The following is a 27,582-nucleotide window of genomic DNA, read 5'->3' as shown; positions in this document are numbered from 1 at the left end:
AAGGTGCTGAAGGATATAATATATCCAGCCCCACCTCTGTCATCTGAACATGCCCTAGAGCGCTGTTTTGGGATGATTATAAATGGTGAAATTGTGATTCCCTGAGGTATTGTCTGTTTCAAAAGCTTGCTGGTGTGTGTGAGTGTGTGAGCCAGCCAAACACTTTGGGAGTGGCTCAGGATAAAATCCAGCCCAGGAGCCCTGCAGAGACTTGTCTGTGAAGGTGGAAAGAAAATAAAAAACGAAGTAGACGGAACAAAGATAATTACTTGACATCTTTGTGGCACAGGTGAACATCAGGGACGACCATTCACTTTTACAGGATCTTCTCAAGGATCATTATTACTCTTTTAGTCTTTTGTGCAAAGCCAGAACTTTCCCCTGAGTTTCACCTGGACTTCAGGTAAAGTATTAAAGACTTACTTTGAGCCATTTACAAACAACTGAAGTGCAAAACTGGATTTGTTCATAATGTATACCATCCATTAGCTAATATATATTAGCAATATTTAGTACACGTTGCATATTTCTTCTTAAATTAGTCCTGAGAACATGGCAAAAACATTGAAATATATGTTTTAATGATTGCATTGATGTTTATTGCATAGTGTTTCAGCATTGAAAGTCTGGACTGCCAGACGCTGTGATTTCTGATGGGAGCTTTCACTGGCTATATGACTTTTCCCTGTTGACATATTTGAAGGATATATGGAGTATAATGACTAATGCTGTGGTTGTCTTATTTGGTGGTTTCGTATTAAGCCGCAGTAAAGCATTGTGCAAGCATGAATGCGTTGGATGGACTTGCATGCTGAATCTTACATAGCGAATGACACATTTTGATTTCAGATTATTAGGAGTTGATATACTCAAATAGAAACAGCACAGCTAAGTGTGATAGGCTTCATTTCTGCACAAACATTTTTTCACAACGTTTTCATTTAAAAATACTAGACGAGACTGTTAACTAGATTTGAAGAGTTTTGTCTGATGTGTGGGCTGAGTGACAGATTTTTAAAGGCAGAATTGTGGGGCATCCTTTGTTCTCTGTCAAACTACTGTACCCTCAGGACATCAGCTCTTCTGCTCTAGATCTGTACTGTTTTTGTCTGATTCAAAAGTCTGTTCTGAGGTTATTTTGAAAGCTTCAAGTTGTGAAATATAAGTGAAAGTTTTATTAGTGAAACCTTGTATTTGCATGTGTTGGCTGCACCTGCTTTGTAGCTCTTTAAAAAACAATGAGTTTTTAAGAATCTGACACTTATTTTTTATGTAATGCCTGCACATTGACTGCATAACCAACTCAGAAAACAATCCTAAATTCTATCTTTCAGGGTGCAAATAATAGTGGCATTACGCCTTTTCAGTACCTTTAGTTAGAGAACATAATAGTACCCCATTCTATTGCAACTATACTGTTTGAACTGTAATGATTCCATACACCCTGTCTTAACTGCAGACTTTTCTTTTTTAAACAATTAATCTATAAAGCAATGTATGAATGTGCTCTTTTCCCCAAGAACATAAATGCAATGTCTGTTTATTATTTATTTAAGATACACTAACACAGCTTAAGGGCCATGTTGTACCTTTAAAAGTATGTTTGCATTGGGAGACACAAATGTACCTTTTCAGTATCCTGTTTTCTACCTGTACATGATGGATTGCACTGCTCTAGGTGGAGGGGAGATCATACCTAAAACTGCACCATGATTCATTGAGCCAATGGAAAAAGATCTAAATGCATAAACGTTTCAGGCTATCTGGCCTTTACCAAAGCTGAAAACTAAGCTTTCTTACATCCAGAGAAGCCTAAACCCTTAAAAGATACTTTATGTAAATAATGACTCAAGAAGAAATAAAAAGTAGCCAGTGACAAAACCAGTAGCAGTAAAAAACAAAAAAATCAAGCCGAAAGGACTACAGTACATGAAGTTCCCCAAGAGAATTGCAGTGGAACTTCAATGCACCCAACAGCATAGGAACTAAAGTTTCTTAGGCGCTGTTCTCTTTTTTTGGAATTGTTCTATTTTGGTAAAATTCTGAACTGTTACAATTTGAAATTACACAAGAACAGGCAAATCCATCAACATTTTACTAGGTAATTAATAGAACTAGTCACTACCCTCCTCTGCTTATTACTCATTTATTACTCATCCGCTGGACTGCTGATTTATCTTTGCTTCTGTTCGCTGAGATTATTCATTGCTGCCCAAAGCTGCAGATATGTTTACAATTCCAAAATGGTTCATACATGCTGAATATGGAATATATTTGTTGTAGTTTTATATTTTGGGTGAGATCAGTGTACATGTGTATACATGAGATTGAAGACACAGCAGTATAGCCAAGGAAGCCTGTCAGAACCTTTCACTGGTGTGAACATTTTGTCAACTGTCTTTTTAATTGAAAAAAACATAAAATGTAAAAATACATATACACTGTTATCTACTATTATTATTTTTATCATTGTTATATATTCACTGTATTGTATTATTGTACATTTAAAGATTACACCCATATAAATTATATAAATCATTGAATGTACGTATATTTACAGTTAGTATGGAATGGATTCATTAACAATGGAAACAAGCGATTCAGGAGGAAGTTCAGGAGAAAGAGGTAAGGAGGATTTACTTGGTTACATAGTACTTTATATTCTCTATAACAAAAAGACCACCAAGACGTTTCTTCATCTTGAAAAGACTTGGAGGGCTGTTGATTGATGTGTTTTAGTTTTTTTTTAAACATGTTTTGCTCTCTTTTTTTGGTGCCCTGTACTGTCTTTGTATTGTGGATTTGTGATTTTGAAGACTTAATAAAACGCAAAGGGGGAAAAACCTGTGATACATAGTCGTAAACTCTTCATATTGCTCAGGCCTACTTTGTTACTAGGATGATGCTGCACAATCTTACTGTGATCTCCGAAGCACTGCAGTTATAGAGCGCTGTCATGTGGTCAAGTTACATTATTACACTGCAGTTGTTTGCTAGTCATTTAATTCGAAAAAATTCGAAACTACTTGTAAGAAAAACAACAATAATACAAAAAATCAATTCATTAATATGTTCTCTCTCTAGTTATAACTGAATCATTTTCGACCAGCAGACTCACATCTTTACCACCAAGTAAGACTTTCTGCTCTTCACCGTCTCCCAGAAACAGCTTCTTATATTCTTTCTCTTTTTAAAAATGTATTCAATTGTTGCTCTTTAATTTACCTGTAAAATGTTTCATCTTTACAGTTTGACATTTATGTGCACAGTGTTATAAATGAGGGCCTGTTTTCAATGAGAGAGAATTATTAAGATATATAAAAAGAGGAGAGTTAGAGAGTGAGCAGAGAATTTTTTATCCCTCCAGAGGGCTTCAGTGGATCAGGCAGTAAGAGCATGTCCAGCAGCACTTGGGGAACTGGCTTTGAGAAGAACATTCTAACTCAGAACAGCAGCACTTACTTCTCGTCCTGTAAGAATTTACAAACTATTCTTTCTGAATATTAACCCATTTGTGTCTAACAACTACATTTAAAAGTAACATCATGTGCTTTAGTTATGCATGAATCTAATAGTGATTTAATAAAAAATATTAGATATAATTGTCATGCATTTATTCACAATCAAGTTTATGTTCTGGCATACTCTATTGGCCTAGGAGCTGCTAGTGACTCCAACTCTGTTAACATACTATGAGCAATTTAGCTTTTATTTTTTACCAGTTATTTGCTGTAAAAACACAGTGAAACTTCATTGCACACATTGAAAACCTAAGAATAACTCACTCATTTGCACTGTAGTCCTTGTAGATGTTAAACAATGAGCCTTAGAATGTAGTAAACCTGGAATATTGGTGTATAAATCAACTGGTAAGATGTAGACAATGTCTTTCAGAGTGGTTTTAACCTCAAATAAAGTCTTTCGAATTGTTTGAAATTATTTATGAACTTTAATACATTCAAATGTTTAAATTTAATGAAGTATAAGTATTCATGACACAAACTATACTATTGCAGGAACTTGAGCTTTTAAATTGAAGTAAATGCTACACTGTTTATCTTATTAAACTTTCCATCATGATAACAAGCTACGATGTGTGAATACTCTTTTTAAAAAGAGTTTTCAGAGTCACAGCATGTTTAAGAAAAACTACTGGCTTGGCAGCAGTTTAAGTTTTATTACAAGCACACAGCAGAGACACTAAACACATACATGGTTATGATACTTAAAACATGTAAAGTGCATTCAGACTAACATTTAAACTATATATAATATGTGAGGATGTTGTTTGTTTGAAAACATCTGAAGAAAAATTTGAGTTATGTACAGAGATTAACTAGCTCACTAGGAGTTCTGGGTGAATCTGCCCCATACTCTCTCATTACTTGTCTTTATGAGTTTGTTCTGCTCACAGAAATAACAAAATTTTCAGACAATACACACGACTCACCTGGGTTGAATAATAACAGCTTATTGCAAGAAAATAAGCTATTATAATGTGATAAATAAATGTGATTATAATGTGAAACCCACCAGTAAACCAACATGCACCTTCTGAGTTTTATATGTAATACTGATGACACTAAAATAGTGGTAAATCTGAATATCTAAGTTTGAATATATGTTTTAGGCCAAAAACCTGATGAAAAGGCCTACTGTAACACCAGTGTACACAACAATTTAATGAAATAACTTTTGTGAGGGATCCTTTAGAGGCATTAAATGCTTTGGACATCTGGTTCCTATCACCACCAATATGAACAATTCTGACTCAGTATGTTTCTCTAGAATGGAGCATCTCACATCAACCCCCTCTGAATGACTTTGTTAACATCTTACTAATTTAATTACACAGACAGTTAAACAATCCGCTGAATTCCCCTTTGACTTAATTTACTCCTGTCACCTAGCCTCTGTGGGCGTCAATGCAGGCGGGTCAGGGTTTGAGTCTGGCCTGTATCTGGGGGATGATTCCAGCGGGAACAGCAAGAGCGGAGGAGGACGAGGAGGTGGTGAAGGTGTGTCTGGATCAGGCTCAGGGTCAAAGGTCAGATCCAGCTCCTCAGGTGGAGTGAGAAGGACACAAGGCTCTTCTTCCTCTCTTGGCTACTCCCCTACTTTCATAGAGAGGAAGAGTATGACCAATCAGTCAGGAGGTTATGACGGTGAGTCCAGACATTTACAGTGTTAGCACACATAGAAGAAATAAAACAAGGAGTGGGAAAACTGGATTAAAAAGTCTGGTGTGTCATGTTTCAATACAAATACAGCACATAATAAAATAATATTATCTGACAGTCTTTGGTCTTTGGTTTCTGTCCTTAGGAAGTTCAAGTGCCAACTCGTCGCCAGAGATCACGAGGAAGGACTATGGTCAGAATTTCAGCCTTCTATGAGTAATATGTGTTATAGTCATTAATGAATCATTAGTGAGTGCACACCCAGATTTCTGAGAGGACGCACCCGGTCGAAACACAGACCCGTATGCTTCCAAAAAAGATGGTTCTTCAAGGATTATTTAATAAAGACAGTGGTTCTATGTAGACACCTGAACCCCTATAGAACCATTTGCAACAGTTGCAGGGTGAAATGGGTCTTCAGATTAATGAAGATTGTATTGCCTTCTACACTGTAGACTGGGTTCAATTCCCCGCCTGGGTAAGCACCCTATACTATACCAATAAGAGTCCTTGGGCAAGACTCCTAACACCACCTTTGCCTACCTGTGTAAAACAATCAAATTGTAAGTCGCTCTGGATAAGAGCATCAGCCAAATGCCATAAATGTATATTATTCTGTGTAGAACCTTTTTGAAAAGGGTTCTACATAGCTCCAAAAAGGGTTCTTATATTGTTGCGATGTCAAGCTTGTAATAACAGAAGAACCCTTTTATGGTGATAAGTAGCACCATTTTCAAAAAGGTTCTATATAGAACCAAATATAACACATGTACAACACAACTTTATAATTCTGAAGAGCCATTTTCACCATGGAAATAACATTTTAAGCTTGCAAATGGTTCTTTGAGTGTTCATGATTCTATATAGGACCATTGCCTGTTCTAAAGAACCCTTGAAGAACCATCTTTTTAAGAATGTAAAGGTGTGACTCAGTTTAAAGAGTGGTTTCTGGTCAAGGATTAAACCTAATCCTGAACTGGGACTGGAACACTGATGCTGGGTCTGTTATAAAACGTGCTGTCTTAAAGGCTGGAGATCTGAGAGAATATAACTGCGTTCACACTGAGAGATGAAAGTGGCAGCATCTCTCTCAGAGCGCTCAAATACCTGACACACATCACTGTCATTAACCTACCTCAGACAAAAAACAAGTAAGCAAATAAATAACTCAACAAGAAGGAAGATAAAATGTGGGAGGAGTACATGTTGGAGGTGGCAAGTGTCTTTCATTTACGTGGGAATATCCTGAAGGCTATTAAAAAGAAATGAGATGAGAAAGAAAGAATTAAGATAATAAGAGATAATAAGAAATAATTTACAGAAAAACAAATAAATGAAAGTATAGAGGTGGAAATGTCTTCTAAGACCTGCTGTGTGTTTTGTCCAGGTGCATCTAGAGGAAGATCTCAAAGCAGAGGTGAGCATCATTACTAAATACACAACCTTTATCATAACACAGACTATCATTGTCAGTGTGGTTGCACGATGCAAACAACAAAAATGATTAAGAATATAGAATTACTCAATAGCACATAACTGCTAAATGGTATTAGACTGGTTTATCTTTGTCTTTTGCCACAGAGAGTGAAATCAGGGCCAGATTGCAGAGTGCTTCTCCCTCAACCAGATGTAAGTTACTAAAGCAGTTCTTCTTCAGGCTTGCACAACAATTTGTATTGATGTTGTAATGAAAGACAACATTTAAAAAAGTAAATCTACATAAACTACAAAATAATGTCAATAAAATATATGAATATTAAAAAATATTAATATGTTATATAACATATAACATTTAAATATGTTATTTTTAAAAATGCATTTTTAGGGGACTTTTTCCCAAGGCCATGTATCAAGTTCCACATATGTTAATATTTGTAACTTAATTAACAGTTATTCAAACAGTACTGTGCAAAATATGACCATGAAAATCTCTGATCTAACACTATGTTAGATTAAATACAAATAAACACAAAGACCATAAAACAAGAAAAACAAGAATGTAAGTAGTACATATTGTGGAAACATTTGATTGTAACTGTAGTTACTGAACTTCCTCGATTAAAAATCGGAAAATAGTTAAACTAACACACACACACACACACACACACACACATCAAATCCATATTATACATTTTTCAGGGACAGAGCTGGATGATGTGAAGAAGTTGTTGAAGGGCAGTCGCTCGTCCAGTGTCAGCCCCACACGTTCCTCCACCTCCTCCACCCTGCCCGTGCCCCGCAAAGCCACAGTGGAGACTAAGATCATCAAGCAGGGCACTCAGACTGGTATGAATACATCTCAGACTGAAGATAATAAGCCTTAGAAGAAGAAATAACAGACATGAGTGTATTTAATAGACAAGAGATTGTTCTCTTTGCTTTACCTAATTTGTAAGATTTCTCACCCACCAACATTTTACAGAACCATTACAAGTATATATTTATAAACATCATTAAATAAAATACTTAAAATAATAACTCAGTCAAAAATCAGAATCACACAATTTCCCCATTAATCCAAAGTACACTAATTAGTGCATTAGCCAAGACATCTGTTTTTTAGTTTTTCACTAAAGCTACAAGATTATGTAGCTAACAAGTGATGTCATTTGCAGCTTTTTCTGAGAAAATACCCTAATACTGTTCCTGACACTGTATGACATGCTGTTATAATTCAGACTTCAAGACTGCTACTACTGTTTTAAGCCCATTTCCAATGTGTCTGACGAATCTGCATGATGACATGGTCACTATTAACCTACATTATTCATTAACTACATGAATGTAATGAACATTAAGTATTACATTAGGAAGTTATCTCTGGACACCAAACGTATCTTGACTAATTCACTGTCTTTGTGGTAAGGGGAAAATTTGGCAAAGCTGATTTTTTGGCCAAACCATTGTTTTAATATGCCTGGTCCTCTGTTGTCTGCACTTATTGCTCACTGTGATGTGTGTAAACATTTCTTTTCCAGCCTCAGGGCAGTATGACAGCAGCATTCTGGAGTCAGCACTCCCATCCTACACATGGACCAGCTCCACACTGCCCTCTAATGTCTCCACTGGGTCTGCCTTTGCCTATCAAAGCAGCACCAACAACATGTCAGCAGGATCTTCTCTCGCAAACAGCACTGTACCATCCTCACTATCAGGTCAGCATAAGTGTCATTAGACATCTTTATATTTCATGTCTATTGCCCAATTATTTATATTTCATGTCTACTAGAGCGATGAAGCTGGTAGCAAGTAAACCAAACTTTCACCTGTTGGTTTCTTACTGAGTGTTTGCAAGAGATTCTGAGTTGCAATATTAATTATTGGAACCAACTGGCAGTAAAATAAATGAAGTCTCCTTTGATTTGCAGTGTATGGCTTCCAGAACAATCTTGCCCCAACCTCTAGTGCCGTTCTCACATCAAATGGAATTAACACATCAAATGGAGTTAACTCATCAAACGGAGTTAACTCATTTAGTGGAGTTAACACATTCAACGCAGTTAATGCTCATTCAGGTAATGTCCTGTTGAAATCTAATGTAAGCGAATGATGTGTAATGTAATTAATGGAACTAGCTCAGCATTTAGCATCTTTAACATCTTAATTATGTGTGTCTTTGTGTTGTGCAGGATATGGTGTGCAGAAAAACATCTCTCAGAGTGTAAGCAGCTCTGGAGTTGTTAGTACTGGAGTCTCCACTTCTACAGGTAGTTGTGACATCAGTGATATTTAACAAATATGCCCTGTCATAAAGAATGGAACAATAGAAATGCCCTGAAACTGCTTAGAATAAAAACTCTTTACATTAACTTACGAATAGTTTTGCCTTTTCCTGCAAAGTTGCTCCTGCAACTTATATATACGCTCCAGCAGCACTGCTGTGTCTGATCCACTCAGACCAGTGCAGCACACACTAACACACCACCCCCACGTCAGTGTTACTGCAATGCTGAGAATGATCTGTCACTCAAACAGTACCTGCTATGTCAGGGTCCAGTGGGGTCCTGACCACTGAAGAATAGGGTAAAAGTGGGCTAATAAAGTATGCAGAGAAACAGATGTGGAACAGATGTAGCAAGTGGAGCTGATAAAATAGACAATGAGCGTAGAAAGTTGCCATTTTGAAGATACAAGGTTTTCTTCCAATAGCATTGATATATATTTCTAGAAATGTTATTGAACTAATGCATGATTGCCAAATCGCCTCTTTCTCTCTCTAGGCACTGCTACACAGTTGGTCAAAGATGATGTACCTCGAAAATACATTATTCTTGAGAAGGAGAATATTCCATCAAAAAAGGACACAGAGGTGCTCATTCTGTCCAAAGACAGTGGAAAGCACTTCACCAGCAGCATCCCTAATGGAAAAGGTGGTAAATACATGTCCTTATTTGATAGTAATACATCACTGTGGCTGTAAATTCACAGGATCTATTGGCTTTTGAATTAATAAGTTGTTGTAATGCTCTGGTCTAATTGAATTTTAATGTAGTCATGTTCTGACACATGCTTGACACTGCCATCTGTACTTTAAAGGGTCCGTTTCAGATGTTTCACTGAAGAAGGAGACTTTGAAAATGAGCTACGCTGAGGCTGCTCCTGCCAAATCTGCCTCAGGCTCCTACTGTAAGGAGTTCTGTTATTCTGTATCATCTCTCTATGTGCTTCCATTCATCCACTTTAAATAGTTCATTAATGAAGAGTCTTTTCTTTTAGCTGACCATGGGATGAATAAATAGATACAGTACTCTACAAAGTCAGAGTCAATCCTTTCATTTGATTGATTCCCAAAACGGCCACTAATGGCAAATTATTCATCTTGCAGTGATGGGAAAAAATAAACATATATTTAATAGAAAATTACTCAGATGCCTAGTAGTTTTACATTTTCAGTGTTTACTGTGTGTTTAACCTTCTACGTGCTGCGTCTTGAAATCCAACTATTCCAGTTACAGATTTAGACTCACCAGTCCACAAAATTTTACTCCATCTTAGATGTTTCATTTCAGAAACTAAGAAGAAAATATCTCCTATTTTTTCTCTAAAAAGAAAATAACAGAAATATCTCCTTTAGCCATTAAAAATGCACAAAAACAGCAGCTAAGGTATGTTAGAATAGCTGCTAGTGATAATGTTAGTGTCTCATTCAAGGGTAACAAGGGGTCTTCACCAACCGTTCTTAAGAAAAAATGTCTTCTTAAAACCCACTTACGCAGTTTTCACGAATATTCCGACATTCACCAATATTTTCTTATTTGGAATTTTTTCTGAGAACAGAATCTATACACACTCAAGAGCACTAAGGTGCGATTAATTCTGTGGTTTAACAATGCACCATAAATCTGATGTAGACTTCTTAGGTCCTTTTCTCAGCAATTTTGGGAAAAGCTTTTGTTAGAAAGACACAGCTGTAAGTTACTGGTTTTAAGATTTTTAGGATGGAAGAGTTAAAATGTCATTAAGGTACACAAAAGTAAAGAGTGGAACGAAATTAAATACTAATATTTAAATAGTGACTTGGCATTATACTTAGTAGAGACTGTAATTTCCTGTTAAATATATGTTCAGCTCCTGTTTTTGTTGTGTTTTTGAATGTCATCGAATGTGTGGAACAGTCTCTAACCACCCGCCAAATCAATTGCTTTTGAAGAAGTTAATTAGCTGGAGCAGGTGTGGCTGATTGTGTTTGTAACTACACTTTGCAGGAAGGTAGATCTCAGGGTTGGTGACCACTGCTATAAACTAAACCACTAAATGCATTGTATTATTGTTGCTTTAATGTAAAAATTAGTCCTTTTTATTTTTGTTTCTAAAGATGGATCTTCAGTTGTGCCAACAAAAGATAAAGCTACGTATGCAGGTAATGTCTGGTTATTATTATGTTTTTGTTTATTAGATTTATTAGTATAATACTACTGTTAATTTTGATCTGCTGAATCAATGATTTTTCTCTTTTTCCTTCGCTGGCTTTTACAGAGATCCATAATGATAAGGACTATGATAAAGGAGGAGGGGGCTGTTTCGGCTGTGGTCCAAGCTGCTGCTCCTGGTGGAAGTGGCTGCTTGGGCTGCTTCTCAGCCTGCTGCTGCTGCTCGGCCTGCTGTTCGGACTCCTCGCTCTCAGCCAAGCCCTTAATAAGCAAGGTGTGTCCTTCTTCCATCTGTAGTTCATTGGTCATTTTTGTGGACAATCATATTTCTGTCCACAAATACTCGTTAATCACAGGATCTCAGCATTTGTACCTGTATGTATAAATAAACAGTACTAAGCACTCCACATATTTTCCTTGACAGCGGAGGAGGTGGGGGTGCTAAAAGCTCGTGTGGATGCTCTGGAACGCCAGTCTTCTAACAGTCAGGCTCAAACCAGCCAACTGATTGGCAGCGGTGACAAAAATAGCCTGCAGTCTGGCAAGGCCAGCGGAGTGGTCAGTTCTGATAACAGTCTGAATTTGGGAGCTACTAATTCTGCCCTTCAGAAGAGAGTACATAGTTTACTGCAAGATGAACTGCAGTCTCAGGAATTCAGAGGTACTGAAACACACACACACGCACTCGTTTAAATATACAATCATGCACGAACATACATACACACACACTCAATCACATATACAGAAGCACCCAAAGTATTGCTTACACTAATATGATGTGGTGTATTTGTGACTGAGCAACAATTAATATTATTATTTCACATGCCAATATTTTTGCTGCTATATGTTTCATTACATATTTAGCAAAGAACAGATTAATACAACAAATGTTTGGTCATTTTCAAAAGCTTGTATGTTAAATATTTAAATATTATAAAACATATTATATAAAATATACAACTAACATTTAAAATAATTTAAAATATATAAACATTACAAAATTATTGATTTACTACACCATTGATTCATTGTTTTTGTTTTTTACATATTCCTGCATAGCACTATGAAGATAAGCTTCAGTTGTTTTATCAGCGTGATATCTGAAATTTAGATCACTTTTAATAAATATTTATATTATTTATATTTATATTAATATTCCAAACATCTAAAACAGTTTTTTTTCATCTCCTTGTTTTCTACAGCCACCCTTGCTTCCTTAGTGAAAGTGGAAAGAGGACCACAAGGGCCCAAAGGTAAGACTCACAACGTAATTCATTTTACATTTTTCTTCAAGCAATGTTCAAGGAAGCTCTTAACATTTAACACTAATTGTATCTTCAGGTGACACTGGAGCTCCAGGACCCAAAGGTTTGTACAAGTTGTTGTTTTCATACTGTTTGTGTAAATCGGCAGTGATGAATGATCTGCTGTGGAAATAAAAGTCAGGCAATTTTATTGAGTACTAAAGTCTTGTTAGGATATTCTGACATGAGAAAACATAAAACAACTTAATTCTTAAATTAAGTTCGTTTTCACACTCTCATAACTACATAAATAACATGGTAATTTTATAAATATTCATTTGTTTCTACAAGTTACTTGGTTTTCTCATAACAGCAATGATTTGTAAAAGTATGTGTGTAGACAACATGGCTACTATATTTTATATGTTTTTCAGGACATGATGGTATTCCAGGAGCACCAGGTAAATAAAAAAATACATTCAGATTTCATACTTTTCTGTTACGTCATCTCTACTGTTGCTGAAATAATGTCCATTTGTAGGTCTTCATGGAACAAGAGGAGAGCCAGGCCATGAAGGGCCTAAAGGACAAAAAGGAAGTGCAGGTTAGTTGTGTATGTTTTCTGGAAAAGAAAACAATCCCTAATTACCACATCATCACTGTTAACATTGATCCACCTCCAAAATGGCAGCTGCCCTGGAGAGGGTAAAAACATTCTTTATTTTTAATGTATGTTAGTGTAAGAAAGTTTTATTCCAAGCAGTTTTGGAGTTACTCTGTTTATCATAAAATTTTCACACACTGTAAAGGGCATGTGCTGTTCTCAAATGATGGAGAAAAATAAAAATATGAAAAATAGAAATGTTGGACAGCGACGATATCAGTCTTTTTACTTTAGTGTATTTTCTGCAGTGTTATTTATACATTTGTGCATCCCCTCAGAATATAAGAAGCTTCATATTGGCCCTATCTCACCTTTAGTTTTTGTTTGTCCCTGTATTTTGCAGGCGATCATGGTGCAGAGGGACCACAAGGAATCAGAGGTCGAGATGGGCTTCCAGGGCCCAGAGGAGAGCCAGGCCCAGCAGGTTTTGGAGAGAAGGGTGAAAGAGGTCAATTTGTACTTATTTTAAAGCTATTTTAATTCATTTACCTGACTTTTTTCTAGCTTCAGTGCAAATAGTGTAGTATAAGTAACATAAATAGTGTTGACTTTTTCTTCTGCTCTTTATTCCAGTACATTAGATTTGTACAGTGACATTGCAGTTAAATGGCAGGTCAGGTTTATGAGGATGTTTGCATGGTATTTGCAACTATATTGCGTAAACCATGTACAAAGCCATGCACAGCCATAAACATCTTTGATTTGAAGTTAAAAATCTGCTCTTTAGCCTCACAGTCACATTAGAGTCAATATGCTGGATTATAATGCAACAAAAATTATAATTACTTATGTGCTGCACTGTAGCATCAACAAGGTTAAACACACTATTTACAGGAACATAAGAGAGCTGGTCATTTGAGAACTTTGAGAATGGTATGACAGATTCACTGTGTTAAAAACATCGAGACTGCATAAAAGAATCAGTACTACTTGGATTTGGGCTTTGAAGTTGATATGTCCAGGTACATCTTCAATGCATCAACACAGGGTGAAGAAGATACTCATTATTGTTTCTTTTAGGGTCTCCAGGGGAAGCAGGAGCTCGTGGCCCACCTGGTTCAGTTGGCCCTCCTGGTCCGAAAGGTTAATTCAGACTTCATTTAGCTAGATTTTAGATCTTGCTTGGTTGTTTGTCATGTGATGATTCTTTATTTTGTATGGGCTACTTAATGTACAACATTTAAATGTAAACACTATCAGATACAAAAGAACACTGTGCTCTGAAAATGCGCCTTAATCATTTTTTTTAAATGTATGTAAATGATCTGTTCTTCAGGTTCTGCAAGTGTTAATGGAATACCAGGTTTACCAGGTATGCACTATAACTCCTGTGATAAACTGTTTTAGTCATGACAGACTTTATTAGATCAAACATGATAACCTGTGATTTGTCCTGCACAGGTGAACCAGGCCCACAAGGCTTCAGAGGAGAACCAGGCCCTGCTGGACCCAAAGGCAAGCTACATGACTGTGAATCTTAAGGTTTAAGCACTGGTGACTTTAGTTTAATAAATAATACTTCTAATAGTAATATTAAAGGGCCCTTGCCCTACCATTTGATTGCATTTATTTTTTCTCCCTGAGGTCTTTTTATAGCATTAAGTTTGGCTTTATGTGCTAAAAACAGCCATAATGTGTTTTTATATAACCACCTCTATCCCTTAAAATTAAACAGGCTGTTTTTTTGCTGTGCCTTAAAGACTGGTATGTGTAAATAAGCTCTGCTCTGATTGGCTGCCCTGTATTGTGCCTCATTCAAAATGCAGTCCAGGCTGACACACTCCTTATAACTTCAGTGTGAATAAGTGGACATAAACTACTGTAGGCAGAATAGGCAGGTATATGTAAACGTATTGGTCAGTGACATCACAGAAATCTTGATTTCAAACCAGACTATTTTTTGCAGCTTAGAGTGAACAGTATGTTTTAAAACTTTAGCCATGTTTTTGTACTGTATCAAAATATTTTATTTGAAAACGTAAGGAAAATGTAGTTTAGCCCTTTAACGCAGTCTGGTAAAAAAGGATGAATATAATTCATTTTTGCTTATATTTTGAACTTTAGGGGACAGAGGGGCTGCTGGACCACAAGGAATTAAGGGTTTGTATCTAGTACTGTATCTAGTAGTAGTGTATATTTTTGCAGTGTACCATACCAGCTAACATAAGCTTTTACAATGTAGTCCATGAATTTACTTTTATTATGAAATACATATTTTTTGATGTAGGTGATCATGGTGAAAAGGGAGATCCTGGGATACCAGGTGAGTGTTTTTGTAGACATTCAGACAGTCTTTCAGGAATTAGTTTATTTGTGAAATAACAGTGTTTAAGCTTCTGTAATTTAATCTGTGATTTGACCATTTTATCAGGTTTCGCAGGACCTCCAGGGAGACCAGGAGTGGCCGGTGAGAAAGGAGCCAAAGGATCAGCAGGTGAGTAGCAGAGATAAAACACAACCTGACGCGTTAATAGACTGAGTAGCTCCATAGTTGCAGTGTTAATTAGTGATCAGCAGCTGTTTTATTGTAAATAATGTATATTGAATTACATCATAGATAGATAGATAGATAGATAGATAGATAGATAGATAGATAGATAGATAGATAGATAGATAGATAGATAGATAGATAGATAGATAGATAGATAGATAGATAGGCGCATGTTTTCACTGAAGAATCAGCCTCTTTATCTTTACTCTCATTAAACTTTGAAAAGACACATTGAAAGCAGACTCGCAGTGTAACATGGAATACACCTGTTATAAGAAACACAGGTGAATATGTGAAATTTTTTACAAATATATTGTTACATTTTCAGGATCACCAGGAGCTGACGGTGAAAAGGGTCAAAGAGGTAAATTATATTATAGCAAATTATTTACTGAGGTGTCTGATAACGAAAACCTTAATATATAAATGTTTCTTTGGATCCTAAGGTGACCAAGGACCAATCGGATTGCCAGGAATCAGAGGACCAGCTGGGCCACCTGGTGATGCAGGACCTCCAGGTATTACATTACATTACTTTAACGCATTACTGTAGTATTTTCTGAGCTCTAAGAATAAATTTTACTCAATATTTTGCATAATTGGTATTTACAACTACCAATTATTAAAAGACTTTTCAGTAGTAATGTTGGCAGACTCCATCTACTGCAACGTACTTTCTCTTAAGTTTTCTATGCTGTTAGGAAGTTCTCTATGCTGATATGCTGATTGTTCTGCAGTTTTAGCGCTTTTAGTCTGTTCAACTATAATTTGAGAAAGATTATGTTTAAGATATAGACTTGTATCAATGTATCTGTTCAAATGTATCTGTTGATTTTTGTTTGATTAGGAGTTCCAGGGCTTCAGGGACCTCCAGGTAACCCATACCACGAATATGACCTATACTCTCGTATTAATCTCGTAGACTCATATTTTATTCACAATAGAGCGTAGAACACAGATCAGATGTTGAAAGTGAAATATTTAACCATTTCATGAAAAACATTAACTCTTTTAGAACTTGGCAGCAACACTTCTCAAAAAAGCTGGGACAAGGCCATGTCTGCCATTGTGTAGCATCCCCCCTTCTTTTAATAACAGTCTGTAAACATCTGGGAAGTGAGGAGGCCAGTTGCTGGAGTTTTGGGAGAGAAATGTTGTCCCATTCTTGTCTGAAGTAGAATTCTAGCTGCTCAACACTCCTGGGTCTTTCCAGATTTTTCGTTTCATGATGCGCCAAATGTTTTCTATTGGTGAAAGGTCTGGACTGCAGGCAGGCCATTTCAACACCCAGCGTCTTCTTCTGTGTAGTCATGCTGTTTTGATGAATGCAGTACTGAAATATGCAAGGACTTCCCTGAAAGAGATGTCTGGATGGGAGCAGATGTTCTAAAACCTCTGTATACTGTTCAGCATTGCATTTCCAGATGTGTAAGATGCCCACTCCATAGGCACTAATGCAACCCCATACCATCAGAGATGCAAGCTTTTGAACTGTGCACTGATTACAGGCTGGATGGTCCTTCTCCTTTTGAGCCTGCAGAACATGGTGGCTATGGTTTCTAAAAATTCTAATTTTCATTAATCTAATCATGGAATTTTCCACTTTGACGGAGAAGACGGCAGTGTGTCTGGATCTTGTTGACATATGGCTTCTTCTTTGCATGATATAGCTTTAACTTGCATTTCTGGACTGCACAGTGAACTGTTTCATAGACAATGACTTGTGGAAGTGTTTCTGAGCCCATGTAGTGTTTCCAATACAGAATCATGCTTTCAATGATCACAAGCATCCAATATAGACAGACGATCTTGTGCCCTATGTACAGGGATTTCCCTAGATTCTCTGAAACTTTTGATGAAATTATGCCATATAGAGAGTGGGATATTCAAAGTTTTTGTGAAATTCTCATTGAGGAGCATTTTTTCTGAAATTGTTCCACAATTTTTGCAGTTTTTTGCAGTTTGGTGAACCTCTGCCCACCTTTGCTTCTAAGAGACTCTGCCTCTCTAAAATGTTCTTTTTATACCCAGTCATGTGAGTAGCAATTTGCTTGTCCAGCTGTTTTTCATAAGTATCACTTACTTTTCCAGTTTTTGTTGTCCCTATCCCAACTTTTTCCAGATAACTAAATGAGTTAATGTTTTTCATGAAATGGCAGAATGTCTCACTTTCAATATCTGCTATGTATTCTGTGTTCTGTTGTAAATAAAATATGGGTCTATGAAATTTGCAAATCATTGCATTCTGTTTTTATTTACATTTATTTACATTTTACACAGCATCCCAACTCATTTCGAGTTACTATTAGAATAAATAGTACTTTAAAATGTTGAGATTCAATTCTGTCAATAACATTCTCCTTTATACAGGAATCGCAGGAAATCCTGGACAACCTGGTGTTAAAGGTTTGTAATGATGCTTTATACCTTTAGGCTATACATAAAGTACTCTTGTTGTCCTAGCAAAACCATCTCTGAAATGGTAACTTTTATGTTATATTAATGCACATTAAAAGTTATGAATGTTCTTGTCTTCTCCTATACTGCTGCTGTGCTCAAATGACAAACAGAAATAAATACAGAAAAAAATGGAGAAACTAGTTTTGATATGAGAGTGAAAATATGTTTATCACCATAAATATTGGACATATTGCTTTACATGTAATTACATGTTCTGACATGATCAATTTAGTCATATTAGTTATTTTAAAGTTTTCTCAGAGGTGTCACTTTTCTATTTGCCATTACAATATTTTACAGGTGAAACTGGTGAACCTGGCAGAGTTATCAATGCAGGTAAAGCCAGGATGTGACAGACAATTGATATTTTTTCAGTGAGTTGTCTAAAAATCTATACTCTTGCTTAAGATTAATAGCATCTCATACATAATTCAGCTGTAGGAGCTAGCTCTGTGGCAATCCCTGGACCACCTGGACCCCCTGGACCATCTGGACCCGCTGGTCCTCCAGGACTGTCAGGTGGGTCACTGAACTGACTTTCATCCTGCTGTCTCTCATTATGAAGTTGGACTGCTGGACGCTGCTCAAACAGTTGCACTCTATTAACCATGTATGTTTTATCATTGTAGGTCCTGTTGGTCCTGCTGGCCATCCTGGCCAACCTGGTAACATTGATATTCAATTTTGTTTGCAACAATTTGTATTTTGAGCAGTAAGACTGAGTGTGTATGAGTTCTAGCTTCACCATGGAAAACTAGGATTCTCTGATTAAAACACAATCTACAGTTGATTATATTGCCTTTTCTTGGGTGAATCTACAGTCCTGTTTATCCAGTACTCATGGAGTCCAACTCTCTGGCCAACAGTTTATTTACCCTTCCTTTTGTCTGCACAGGTCCTAAAGGTGATAAAGGGGAACAAGGAGAAGCTGGAATCATAATGGAAACCCGAGAGTCTAGAACTGCCAGTAAAAATTTTAATTCCCTTAAATGAATTAGAAAGCAAAAAAGAAAAGCAAAGAAAAGCAAAGAAATATCATAACACATTGAGTTAAGAATAATTGTAATATGTATACATTGTATGTCTTTTAGGCCAGTTTGGTGCTTCAGGTGTTTCCCAGGGTATTCAGGGTAAACCTGGCCCACCTGGTCCCCCAGGACCTCCTGGACACCCAGGTACATGAACATCACCAGTGAATGCAAGATGATAAATCTACAATCAAATATTCATGCTGTGCACCAGCTTACCTTGCTTTGTAAACTTTACACACTCTAATTTGTTAATGAAGAGAGAAGTGAGATAACACCATAGTTTACCATACCAGCTGATGCAGAGGCAGAAATGGTCCTTAGCCTAGTGAAAATTCATGGGAATCTAGAGGATGTGAAAACATGAAATGTTGTTATGTGGGTAGTTTATCAGTAGATATAGTACAATTATATGGTGTCAAAGTAGTTTTGTAATGACTTACAATATGTACTATTTCTTTCACTGTTTTATAGGAGACTCTAGACCAGGACCTCCTGGACCACCTGGAGAACCAGGCCAGCCAGGTAAAAGTGATTAAATTGACATGGTCATTAAATGAAGACTTAAAACCAGGAAACCTGATCCTAACATTTCTGCTACATGTTTATAGGATATGGTAGACCTGGACCAAGAGGAGAGAAGGGAGACAAGGGAGAAGAAGGGAGTTTTGTGCCCAACTCAGGTCAGTTTTTATGATGGTCAAATTATTGCAATGTGATGCCAATTAGTTTGTATACAGCTATATATGTTGTATTCATAACAACTAACAGAAATTACATTTGAAAAAAAAAAAACAGGAACATTTTTTGCTGGACCGCCAGGGCCACCTGGGCCTCAAGGTCCTAAAGGAGACACAGGTGAGATTTAGCATTGTTACATATAGATTCAAATGAAATTGAATAATAATCATCATCATCATCTTTATCATTATCATCAACTCTTTTAGGACCACAAGGACCCAGAGGATACCAAGGTATGAGGCCCTAGTAGCTCACATTATATTGGTAAACAGAGATAAAGATTCTGGTTTCTACTTTCATTCAAGCTCTCATACCATATCTATGTGTTGTTTTCCTCTGTAGGAGAGCCAGGTCAGCCTGGCCTACCCGGAAGATCAGGAGGATCAGATACAAGAGGTGAGTTGAGGATATTTTAAGTAAAGCAACATTGATTCAGCTGTTAGTGGAAATGATTACTTCCTTTATACATTACATTAAGTGCTTAACCAGTTGATTGGTTTTGTTTAGGATTATTACTATTACAGAATTTTATAGCATATTGATGTTATTCAGACTATTTAGTGTGTCACTCTGAATGAGACTCTGTTGATGTTACTCTTTGCAGTTATTGGTTATGGAGGGGTTCAGGGTATTCCTGGGCTGCCTGGGCCTCCAGGGCCTCCAGGACCACAGGGTCAAAAGGGTAAATAAACTCTAAATCAATCAATTTGATAAACTTTATGAACATGACAGTGAGTGTTTACTAACCTACTGGTGTCTCATAGGTGAAAATGGAGTTCCAGGTGCTCCAGGCATCCCAGGAACATCAAGAGGTAAAATTAGTTCTGTTTATCCCATGACAAAGCTTACAACATACAGACATTTCAGGTTGGAACCCATTCTCAGAATTGACATATGTTGCTGTTGCTAGGCCCTTTTATACACAAAGCTTTACCATTACCCAGAAGGTTCTGCTACTGGTAGCATAAAAAGCTATTTCTATTTCCGTTCTCTTTCTCATCTAGTAACTGTTTTCTCATTCCCAGGTTCAGTTGCACTCGGTACCTCAGGGCATCCTGGTCCCCCAGGCCCTCCTGGACCACCTGGTCCCCCTGGACATTCTGGATCTGCTGCTGATTATCGCCATTACATCATGGAGTACATGCAAAGTAAGTTCACACTTTAAAATTCAAGGCTTATTACATACTAAGACTTATTAATATGTAGTAACGACAGTGACTTCAGTGCAAACTGGCTGAGCTATTCTTATATCATAGAAGTATATATTAAAACATTGGGTCCGCTGACGGGCCCTGGCCAATTTAGGGATTGACCTGCTCTGTGCGACATATATGAAGTGCTCTGTATTTCTCCATAAATTTATTTGTATATTGAATGGAAATTATGTTTCTATATTAACATCTGTCACACATGGCCTTCAGGTGATAGTATGAGGCTTCAGATGTCCAGTCTCCAGGGCCCTCCTGGCCCTCCAGGACCTTCAGTGTCCATTGAGGATGTGGCAGCACGAGTCATTGCCTATCTTCAGAGTAAGTCTGGAAACTCCAAACAATCGAATCAAAGAACCATTTAAGTGCATCTTTGTATGGTTAATTGGCTCTTCTTTATAATGAAAAAGACCTGTTGATGGTCTTTAAAGAAGCTTTCTAAAATAATTCTGTATAGCACCAAAAAGAATTCTGCTGTTGTTAGAACCTATTTGGTACTATATAGAACCATTTTTGATAATAGCATAGAACCTAATCAGTGCTGCCTCGGACCTATACATGTCATAGTGCACTATTGTACCTACACTGGGGATAATCTGAACCAATAAAACACATTCTTTGTATAGAATGGTTTAATTGGATAAAAAGAAGCTAACATATGAAAATGTTCAGGACATTCTGTGGGCAGGAATGAAATTGTTTTGAAAATCCAGGACAATCCAGGAAAATGCTAGATGGGTGGCAACCATATTTTATAATCACATAATGGATCTCATATCTAATTTTTTACACAGGAATGTGTAAGTTGGCATTATTATAGTCATCGGATCCAGCTTTGCACTTTTTAATATAATAAGCTTCATTTCTATCCCACTGATTTGCTAGTTAACATTATCATTGTGTTATTGGTGATTGTAGAGCAGATTCCTAAAAATTTAATTTAACCTCAAAAATGAAATATGATAAAAATGCAATAGTAAATGTAATTTGTAAAAGCTTTTATGCACATTCACATTCAGGAACTGAACTACTGATTAAGATGAATCTGCACTGTAAATTCTTTGCTACTAATAGATAAAACAATTTAAAAACGATAGTTAGATTTCATTGGATGAGCCATGTTTGAAGCAATGGTAAAATACTTAATAGGCCTGCAGCCTTTATTTTGTCTTCATGTCTAAACTGTAGATGCTGAGTAATATTGAAAGTGTTTATTCCAGGTTCTGGAATAATTGCTGGAATGAGTGTTAAAGTAAGTGACGGACCAAGTGGTGAATCTACTAGAGGCATTTCCGTCAGTGACATCATTGCATTATTACAGAGTGAGTATTATATGTCAACACTGATGTAAAACTGCCTGAGGTACTCAGTTTCAGTCCTTGTTGAACACCATTGTGAATTGTTTTCAGGGGACGATGTTAGACGTTATGTAATTGGCCCACCAGGACCACCTGGCCCAGCAGGAGGTGTAAGCCTAGCCAACATAGACACACAGGATGTGGCGACCTATGTCATCAAAATAATGAATGGTTTGTTTCTTTCCAAGCCTCTTCTCAAATCTCTTTTTGCTAAGAGTAAGCTACATGACTGAAAATGTGTCTTTGTTTTTAGAGCAAGGACTGACAGGTAGACCTGGACCTCCTGGCCCACCTGGTCTTCCTGGACTGCCTGGTCAACCAGGGTCTACCTACAGTGACATCACTGCTTTGATTGAGAGTAAGCCTTTTTTTGTGATTTTTGTGAACAAGATTTTGGTTATACTTTCTATAATATATCATAATATATTCTATAAATATATTTATGATACATATTATTATAATATTGATAATAATTATATATAATTTATAATATCAGTTCTTTTAGCTTCTAGGCTTACCATTCAGTTTTTACCTCTTTAATCCTGAAAAAAGGTGTCTCTTTCTGCCTTCAAATTGCATTGAAGCAATTTGCACTGAATCTAAGGTGGCAGAATTTAAGGTAGCACTGAATCTAAGGTGGCAGTGAATTTAAGGTAACAGTAACTTTAAGGTAGCACTGAATTTGAGGTGACACTGCATTTCCAATGGCACTAAGGTGGCAGTAAATTTAAGGTAGTAGTGTATTCAACGTATCAGTAAATTTAAGGTGGCAGTGAATTTAAGTTATGATTACAGTTAAGGTGGCATTGAATTTATGGTGGCAGTGGATTTAACATAGCTGTTTAAGGTAACATGTAACAAAACATTACCAACCACTTTAGACACCATAGCAAGCACATAGCAACATCTAAACAATACTTTAGCAACCATCAACATTCCAACATTTTAAAGTTTTATAGTATTAGATGGCTTTTTTAAAACTTAGCTTTTTCACTTGATCAGACTTTGTCTTTAGAGTTGCATTTTATTTTTTGACATTTCTGCTTTTTCCTCCTTCACATTTGAATGTTTTCTTTGTAGGGTCAGAGCTTGGTGCAAGTGTTGGTCGCCCAGGGCCTCCTGGTCCTCCAGGGAGACAGGGCCCACCTGGCCCAGCAGGTCCATCTGGACCATCAGGTGCCTCAAGTTCAGGATATCGACTTGAAGACATCCAAGTCTATCTGCAGAGTGAGTTCCTCTCTATACATGCTCTGTCCTCATCAAAACACAGTACTGCCAGTGTCAATCAAGTACTGTTTTTTCCCTTTCCTCATGTGGATATTTAGATTCTGGCTTCACGGGTCGCCCTGGCCCACCTGGCCCTCCAGGACCTCAGGGGCCTCCAGGGAACTCAAGGGGCACAGTTTCATATGACAGAGCAAGCCAAAGTTCGTTCATTCGTGCTGAGCTTCAGGAGTACCTCAACAGTGAGTTCAGCACCTGCCATGGCTTCAATCATCTGATCATCTTAGACTGTATAGTAGGCCAAATGATTGTGATGCAGAGCAGGAATGTAAAACAGTCTCACTAAATATGCCATTCAACATAACTTTTAGAGGGACACAAACAACTGGGCCATTGCTGTTGTACATGATAGTTGAGTGAAGCACAGTGAAACATTGTAGCATCTGGCCTTTTTCAGGTGACTCTATGCGGCGTTACACATCTGGTCTGCCTGGTCCTCCTGGTGCTCCAGGGCCCCGTGGTGAGAAAGGTGACCGCGGCGAGCCTGGATACAGTACTAGTGGTGGTTACTACTATGGTGTCGACCGTAACGGGGCCAGGTTGACCGAAACAGACTACTCCAGTGTTGCTTTAAGAGTGACTGACTACATTCGGAGTGAGTGAAGTTCAGTTTGTTTAACATGCACTGCTAGTATAAGTTTGGCAATGTTATTCTACATACTATTTGCAGGACACGGCACATCTGCAACGTTTGAGGCAGATTAAAAGGGGCTGAGAGTATTAACTTTGTCTCAATCTGAAAGTAATTCTGTTATGACTAATGCTTGTATTTGTATGTACCTTTAAACCACTGAATATTACACCTGTCCTTAATGAGACTAATCACCCGTTTCCCCGACAGGTCAGGGTCTGCTTCAGGAAATTAATGATGAGTACTGGCGGGGACACTCCATGGGCATCCAAGGACCTGCTGGACCTCCTGGTCCACCAGGTCAACCTGGATACAGCCGTGTTTTTGCTGCCTATGGGAATGTGACTGCTGATCTTGTGGATTTCTTCAGAAGTGAGCCTCATTCTGTCTTTAGTTGTAAGACTTTGATTATGACTGGCTGTAGAGAGCAGGAGTGAAAATTATGCAACTTAGATTATGCGAACAGGAAGGGGCCGTCCCCAAACTGTTCCCACAAAGTTGGGAGCATGAAATTGTCCAAAATCTCATGGTACTGAAACATTAAGAGCTCCTTTCACTAGAACTAAGGGACTGAGCCCAACTCCTAAAAAAAACATCATCCATCTGATTGCCAGACAGAGAAGCATGATTCAGCACTCCAGAGAACACGTCTCCACTGCTCTAGAGTCCAGTGGTGGTGCTTTACATCAGTGCATTCGACGCTTTAGATTGCACTTGGTGATGTAAGGCTTGGATGCAGCTGCTCGGCCATGGAAACCCATTCCATAAAGCTCTCTATGCTGTTCTTGAGCTAATCTGAAGGCCACATAAAGTTTGGATGCGCCTCAGCATGTTCATGTTTCTATATAGAGCCATTTTCTTTACTACAGAACCATCATTTAAGACTGTGGGTTACATTTCCAAGAGAAAAAAACAACAAAGTTTTCACCACTTAGTTTTCATTTAAAGTATTTGTTATGCATTTATAAAGCAGGGCTTTCTCTATTTTATATTTTTAACTTGCCAATTAATCAAATTCCTGCACATTTTATTTTCTTTTTGTACATCCAATTAAGTTATATTGATGTAATAGCAATCATCCCACAGCTATAGGCTAATTCTCTGTGTGAAGACCAGCACTACCCATGTCACTACATCAAACTTAAACAAGAATACAAATTTATTTGGCAGAACATTTTTTAACTTGTATAAACTTGTTTTTTTTTTTTTTGGGGGGGGGGGGGGGGGGTAATTGTATTTAAGAACATTATTTGTCGAAGCTGCAAACATTTTGAATGAATTTTCATGTGCTCTGTATACACTGATTAGATGCTTGCACTATCTTTGGAAGTAAGAAAGGCCAAATAGTAAATGTTTTTAATTATAACTTGTCTGTGTTTATCTGTTTATTACAATATACCTAACTACTGTTTACTCTTCCAGTACATGGCACTATTCCAGGCCCCCCTGGAAGACAAGGACAGAAAGGAGAAAGAGGATATCCAGGACCCAAAGGAGACAAAGGTATCTTTGGAGGTTTAATTGTTTTATTAGAGCCAAATGTCAAACAGTGCTGCTGACACAGGGTGCAACAGCTACATATAATCTGCACAGAAAAGCAAGTCTCCATAGATGGGACACGCTGGAGCAGCTGTGCCTCAGCATAATATATTATGCTTGCCCAATGTCAAGCATCGGCTAGAAGGGTAAAAAAGACCCCCAGCACTGGGCTGTGGAGCAGCAGAACTGCTTTCTGGAGTGATGGAGCTCCATCTAATATCTTTTGGATGAATTGGAGTAGCGTTCCTGAACTAGTCATCATGTTGGATGGACCTGACTTAATGCAATCAAATCTTCACAGAAGTCTTCCAACTTCTAGTGTAAATCCATCCCAGAAGAGCAGAGGCTCTTAATGCAACAGAAGACTGCCTGTTAAAACTCTATACTATAGTTAAAACTATAGAAGAAATGTTGGATAAACAGTTGTCTTCAAACTTTTGGACATATAGCGTCTGACCATTCGCATGGCAGTATAAGTGCTTTAACCAACGGAAAAATTTAAAAATAGATTGATCACAAATATGCTTGCGTATGATTTAAGTTTGAATTGTCAGAATACTCCAATTCAAATCCAGTAAAAAAAGCATACATTTTCTTTCTTTTTTAATAATATGGATGATTCTAGTTCAAAACACATTTCAAACTTCTGACCTGGACCTTTTCATGTCTAGGCGAGATGGGAAAACAAGGACTACCTGGTATTCAAGGGCCAAGAGGTCATGAGGGGCCAATGGGGCCAATGGGACCAAAGGGTGAGAAAGGTAAAACTGCAGTCACTGCAAACACTATAACTGATGAATGCTCAGGCTATTGATGGTGTTAATGTCATGGTTAAACACGTTGCCCACAGCTCAAGGGGCTGCAGGTTTATTTTCAATTTACAGACATTTCTGCTACATCTACCTGCACTGCATCATTGTTTTCCCTGCACTTGAGTCACATTTTTAGCTATTTCTTGAACTATGAATGTAACACTAACTGTGTAGATGGACTACAGGACTAAAGCTGGGATACACTGTTCTGTGCAACTGGCTACTTTGTTTTGACAAATGCTTGTATTGACTACTAACTGACTGCTTCTCTCCATTTCACTTAGGTGATAGCCAGTTTGGTCGGCGGAAAAGAAGCATTGGCGTGTAGAGGCTTACACTCCTGATTTACAACAAACCTTTTCACTTTATGGTGGCTTTTTATATGGTGAAGCAAACGTAGAAGGAAGCACATGAAACATGTCGGCTTAGTTCTCTCTAGCACACAGTAGTTCAGCAGGGCTGAGGTGGTCGATTTTATATTTTCTCAAAGCTTACTGGTTAAATGCATGGTGCATGGCATTTAATCCACTTTACTAAAGCATACTATGTCTTCTGAATTGCAGATAAAAACTTTTTTTTAAAGAAAGTGGTATTTTTTTTTAGAATGTTTCTTACTTCAGTATCTGTACTACTTCAGATCTTAGCACAAAATGGGTCTCATTCACCAATTTCTTCTTAAAACTCATTTCATGAGTTTTCATGACTATTTTGGCAATTACCAATGTTCTCTCTTTTGGTATTTGTTCTTAAGTCAGAACAGAATACGCACCCAAGCGCACAAACATGGACCCAAGAACATGTCATGATTCTGATGTAGGATGTAGACGTTTCATAGGACCTTTCTCAAAACCACATTTAAGAAAAACTTAGGAAGATGGCGAATGAGGCCCAGTGTTAACACAAAATGCTACTCAGATGAACTATATAGCCTAAAAGGTTTTGTTTTTGCACTACACTAAATTGTTAGAATGTAATGTGTTGAGGTTAAAATGGCTAATTTGACTTTGATGTTGAAAACAATTTTGTATAAGTTTAATTAAAATATATTTGATTAAAAAACTACAAATGTTTG

At 37.3% G+C, this 27,582-nt stretch overlaps 1 protein-coding gene across 3 annotated transcripts; it reads left to right on the top strand.

Moving 5' to 3' along the window:
- Nucleotides 1–156: 156 nt before the first annotated feature.
- On the top strand, nt 157–27,572 carry col17a1b (collagen, type XVII, alpha 1b). 3 transcript variants are annotated; one of them, XM_017696561.2, is made up of 56 exons: nt 157–403; nt 2,561–2,625; nt 3,085–3,132; nt 3,368–3,472; nt 4,911–5,165; nt 5,326–5,373; nt 6,568–6,597; nt 6,762–6,809; nt 7,320–7,466; nt 8,159–8,335; nt 8,549–8,695; nt 8,810–8,887; nt 9,401–9,550; nt 9,717–9,806; nt 10,996–11,040; nt 11,157–11,324; nt 11,475–11,711; nt 12,253–12,303; nt 12,392–12,418; nt 12,729–12,755; nt 12,836–12,898; nt 13,302–13,406; nt 13,979–14,041; nt 14,235–14,270; nt 14,360–14,413; nt 15,023–15,058; nt 15,186–15,221; nt 15,330–15,392; nt 15,778–15,813; nt 15,896–15,967; nt 16,297–16,323; nt 17,820–17,855; nt 18,210–18,245; nt 18,345–18,428; nt 18,539–18,574; nt 18,805–18,876; nt 19,001–19,084; nt 19,412–19,462; nt 19,549–19,620; nt 19,736–19,795; nt 19,885–19,911; nt 20,021–20,074; nt 20,283–20,360; nt 20,443–20,490; nt 20,704–20,826; nt 21,100–21,207; nt 22,107–22,208; nt 22,296–22,415; nt 22,498–22,602; nt 23,325–23,471; nt 23,570–23,710; nt 23,926–24,123; nt 24,370–24,531; nt 25,582–25,662; nt 26,370–26,459; nt 26,795–27,572. In XM_017696561.2, the coding sequence occupies exons 2-56, from the start codon at nt 2,571–2,573 to the stop codon at nt 26,836–26,838; spliced, it is 4,683 nt and encodes a 1,560-aa protein (XP_017552050.2). In that variant the 5' UTR covers nt 157–403; nt 2,561–2,570; the 3' UTR covers nt 26,839–27,572. The 3 variants fall into 3 exon arrangements, with proteins under 3 accessions (XP_017552050.2, XP_017552051.2, XP_017552049.2); XM_017696562.2 differs by having other exon boundaries at nt 9,401–9,553; nt 13,988–14,041; XM_017696560.2 differs by having other exon boundaries at nt 9,401–9,553.
- The last annotated feature ends 10 nt before the right edge of the window (nt 27,573–27,582 follow it).

Source organism: Pygocentrus nattereri, chromosome 5 (genome assembly GCF_015220715.1).
Source record: "Pygocentrus nattereri isolate fPygNat1 chromosome 5, fPygNat1.pri, whole genome shotgun sequence".
NCBI classification, from domain to species: domain Eukaryota; kingdom Metazoa; phylum Chordata; class Actinopteri; order Characiformes; family Serrasalmidae; genus Pygocentrus; species Pygocentrus nattereri.
Note: the sequence above shows the minus strand (reverse complement) of the source record. Positions and strands in the feature narration are given on the sequence as shown.

Excerpts from the sequence above, each read along its gene's own strand:
- col17a1b (XM_017696560.2), top strand. The coding sequence starts at position 2,571 with ATGGATTCATTAACAATGGAAACAAGCGATTCAGGAGGAAGTTCAGGA. Across the intron at positions 3,133-3,367 it reads ACTCACATCTTTACCACCAA|AGGGCTTCAGTGGATCAGGC; the intron begins GTAAGACTTTCT and ends TTATCCCTCCAG. Across the intron at positions 25,663-26,369 it reads AGGACCCAAAGGAGACAAAG|GCGAGATGGGAAAACAAGGA; the intron begins GTATCTTTGGAG and ends TTTCATGTCTAG.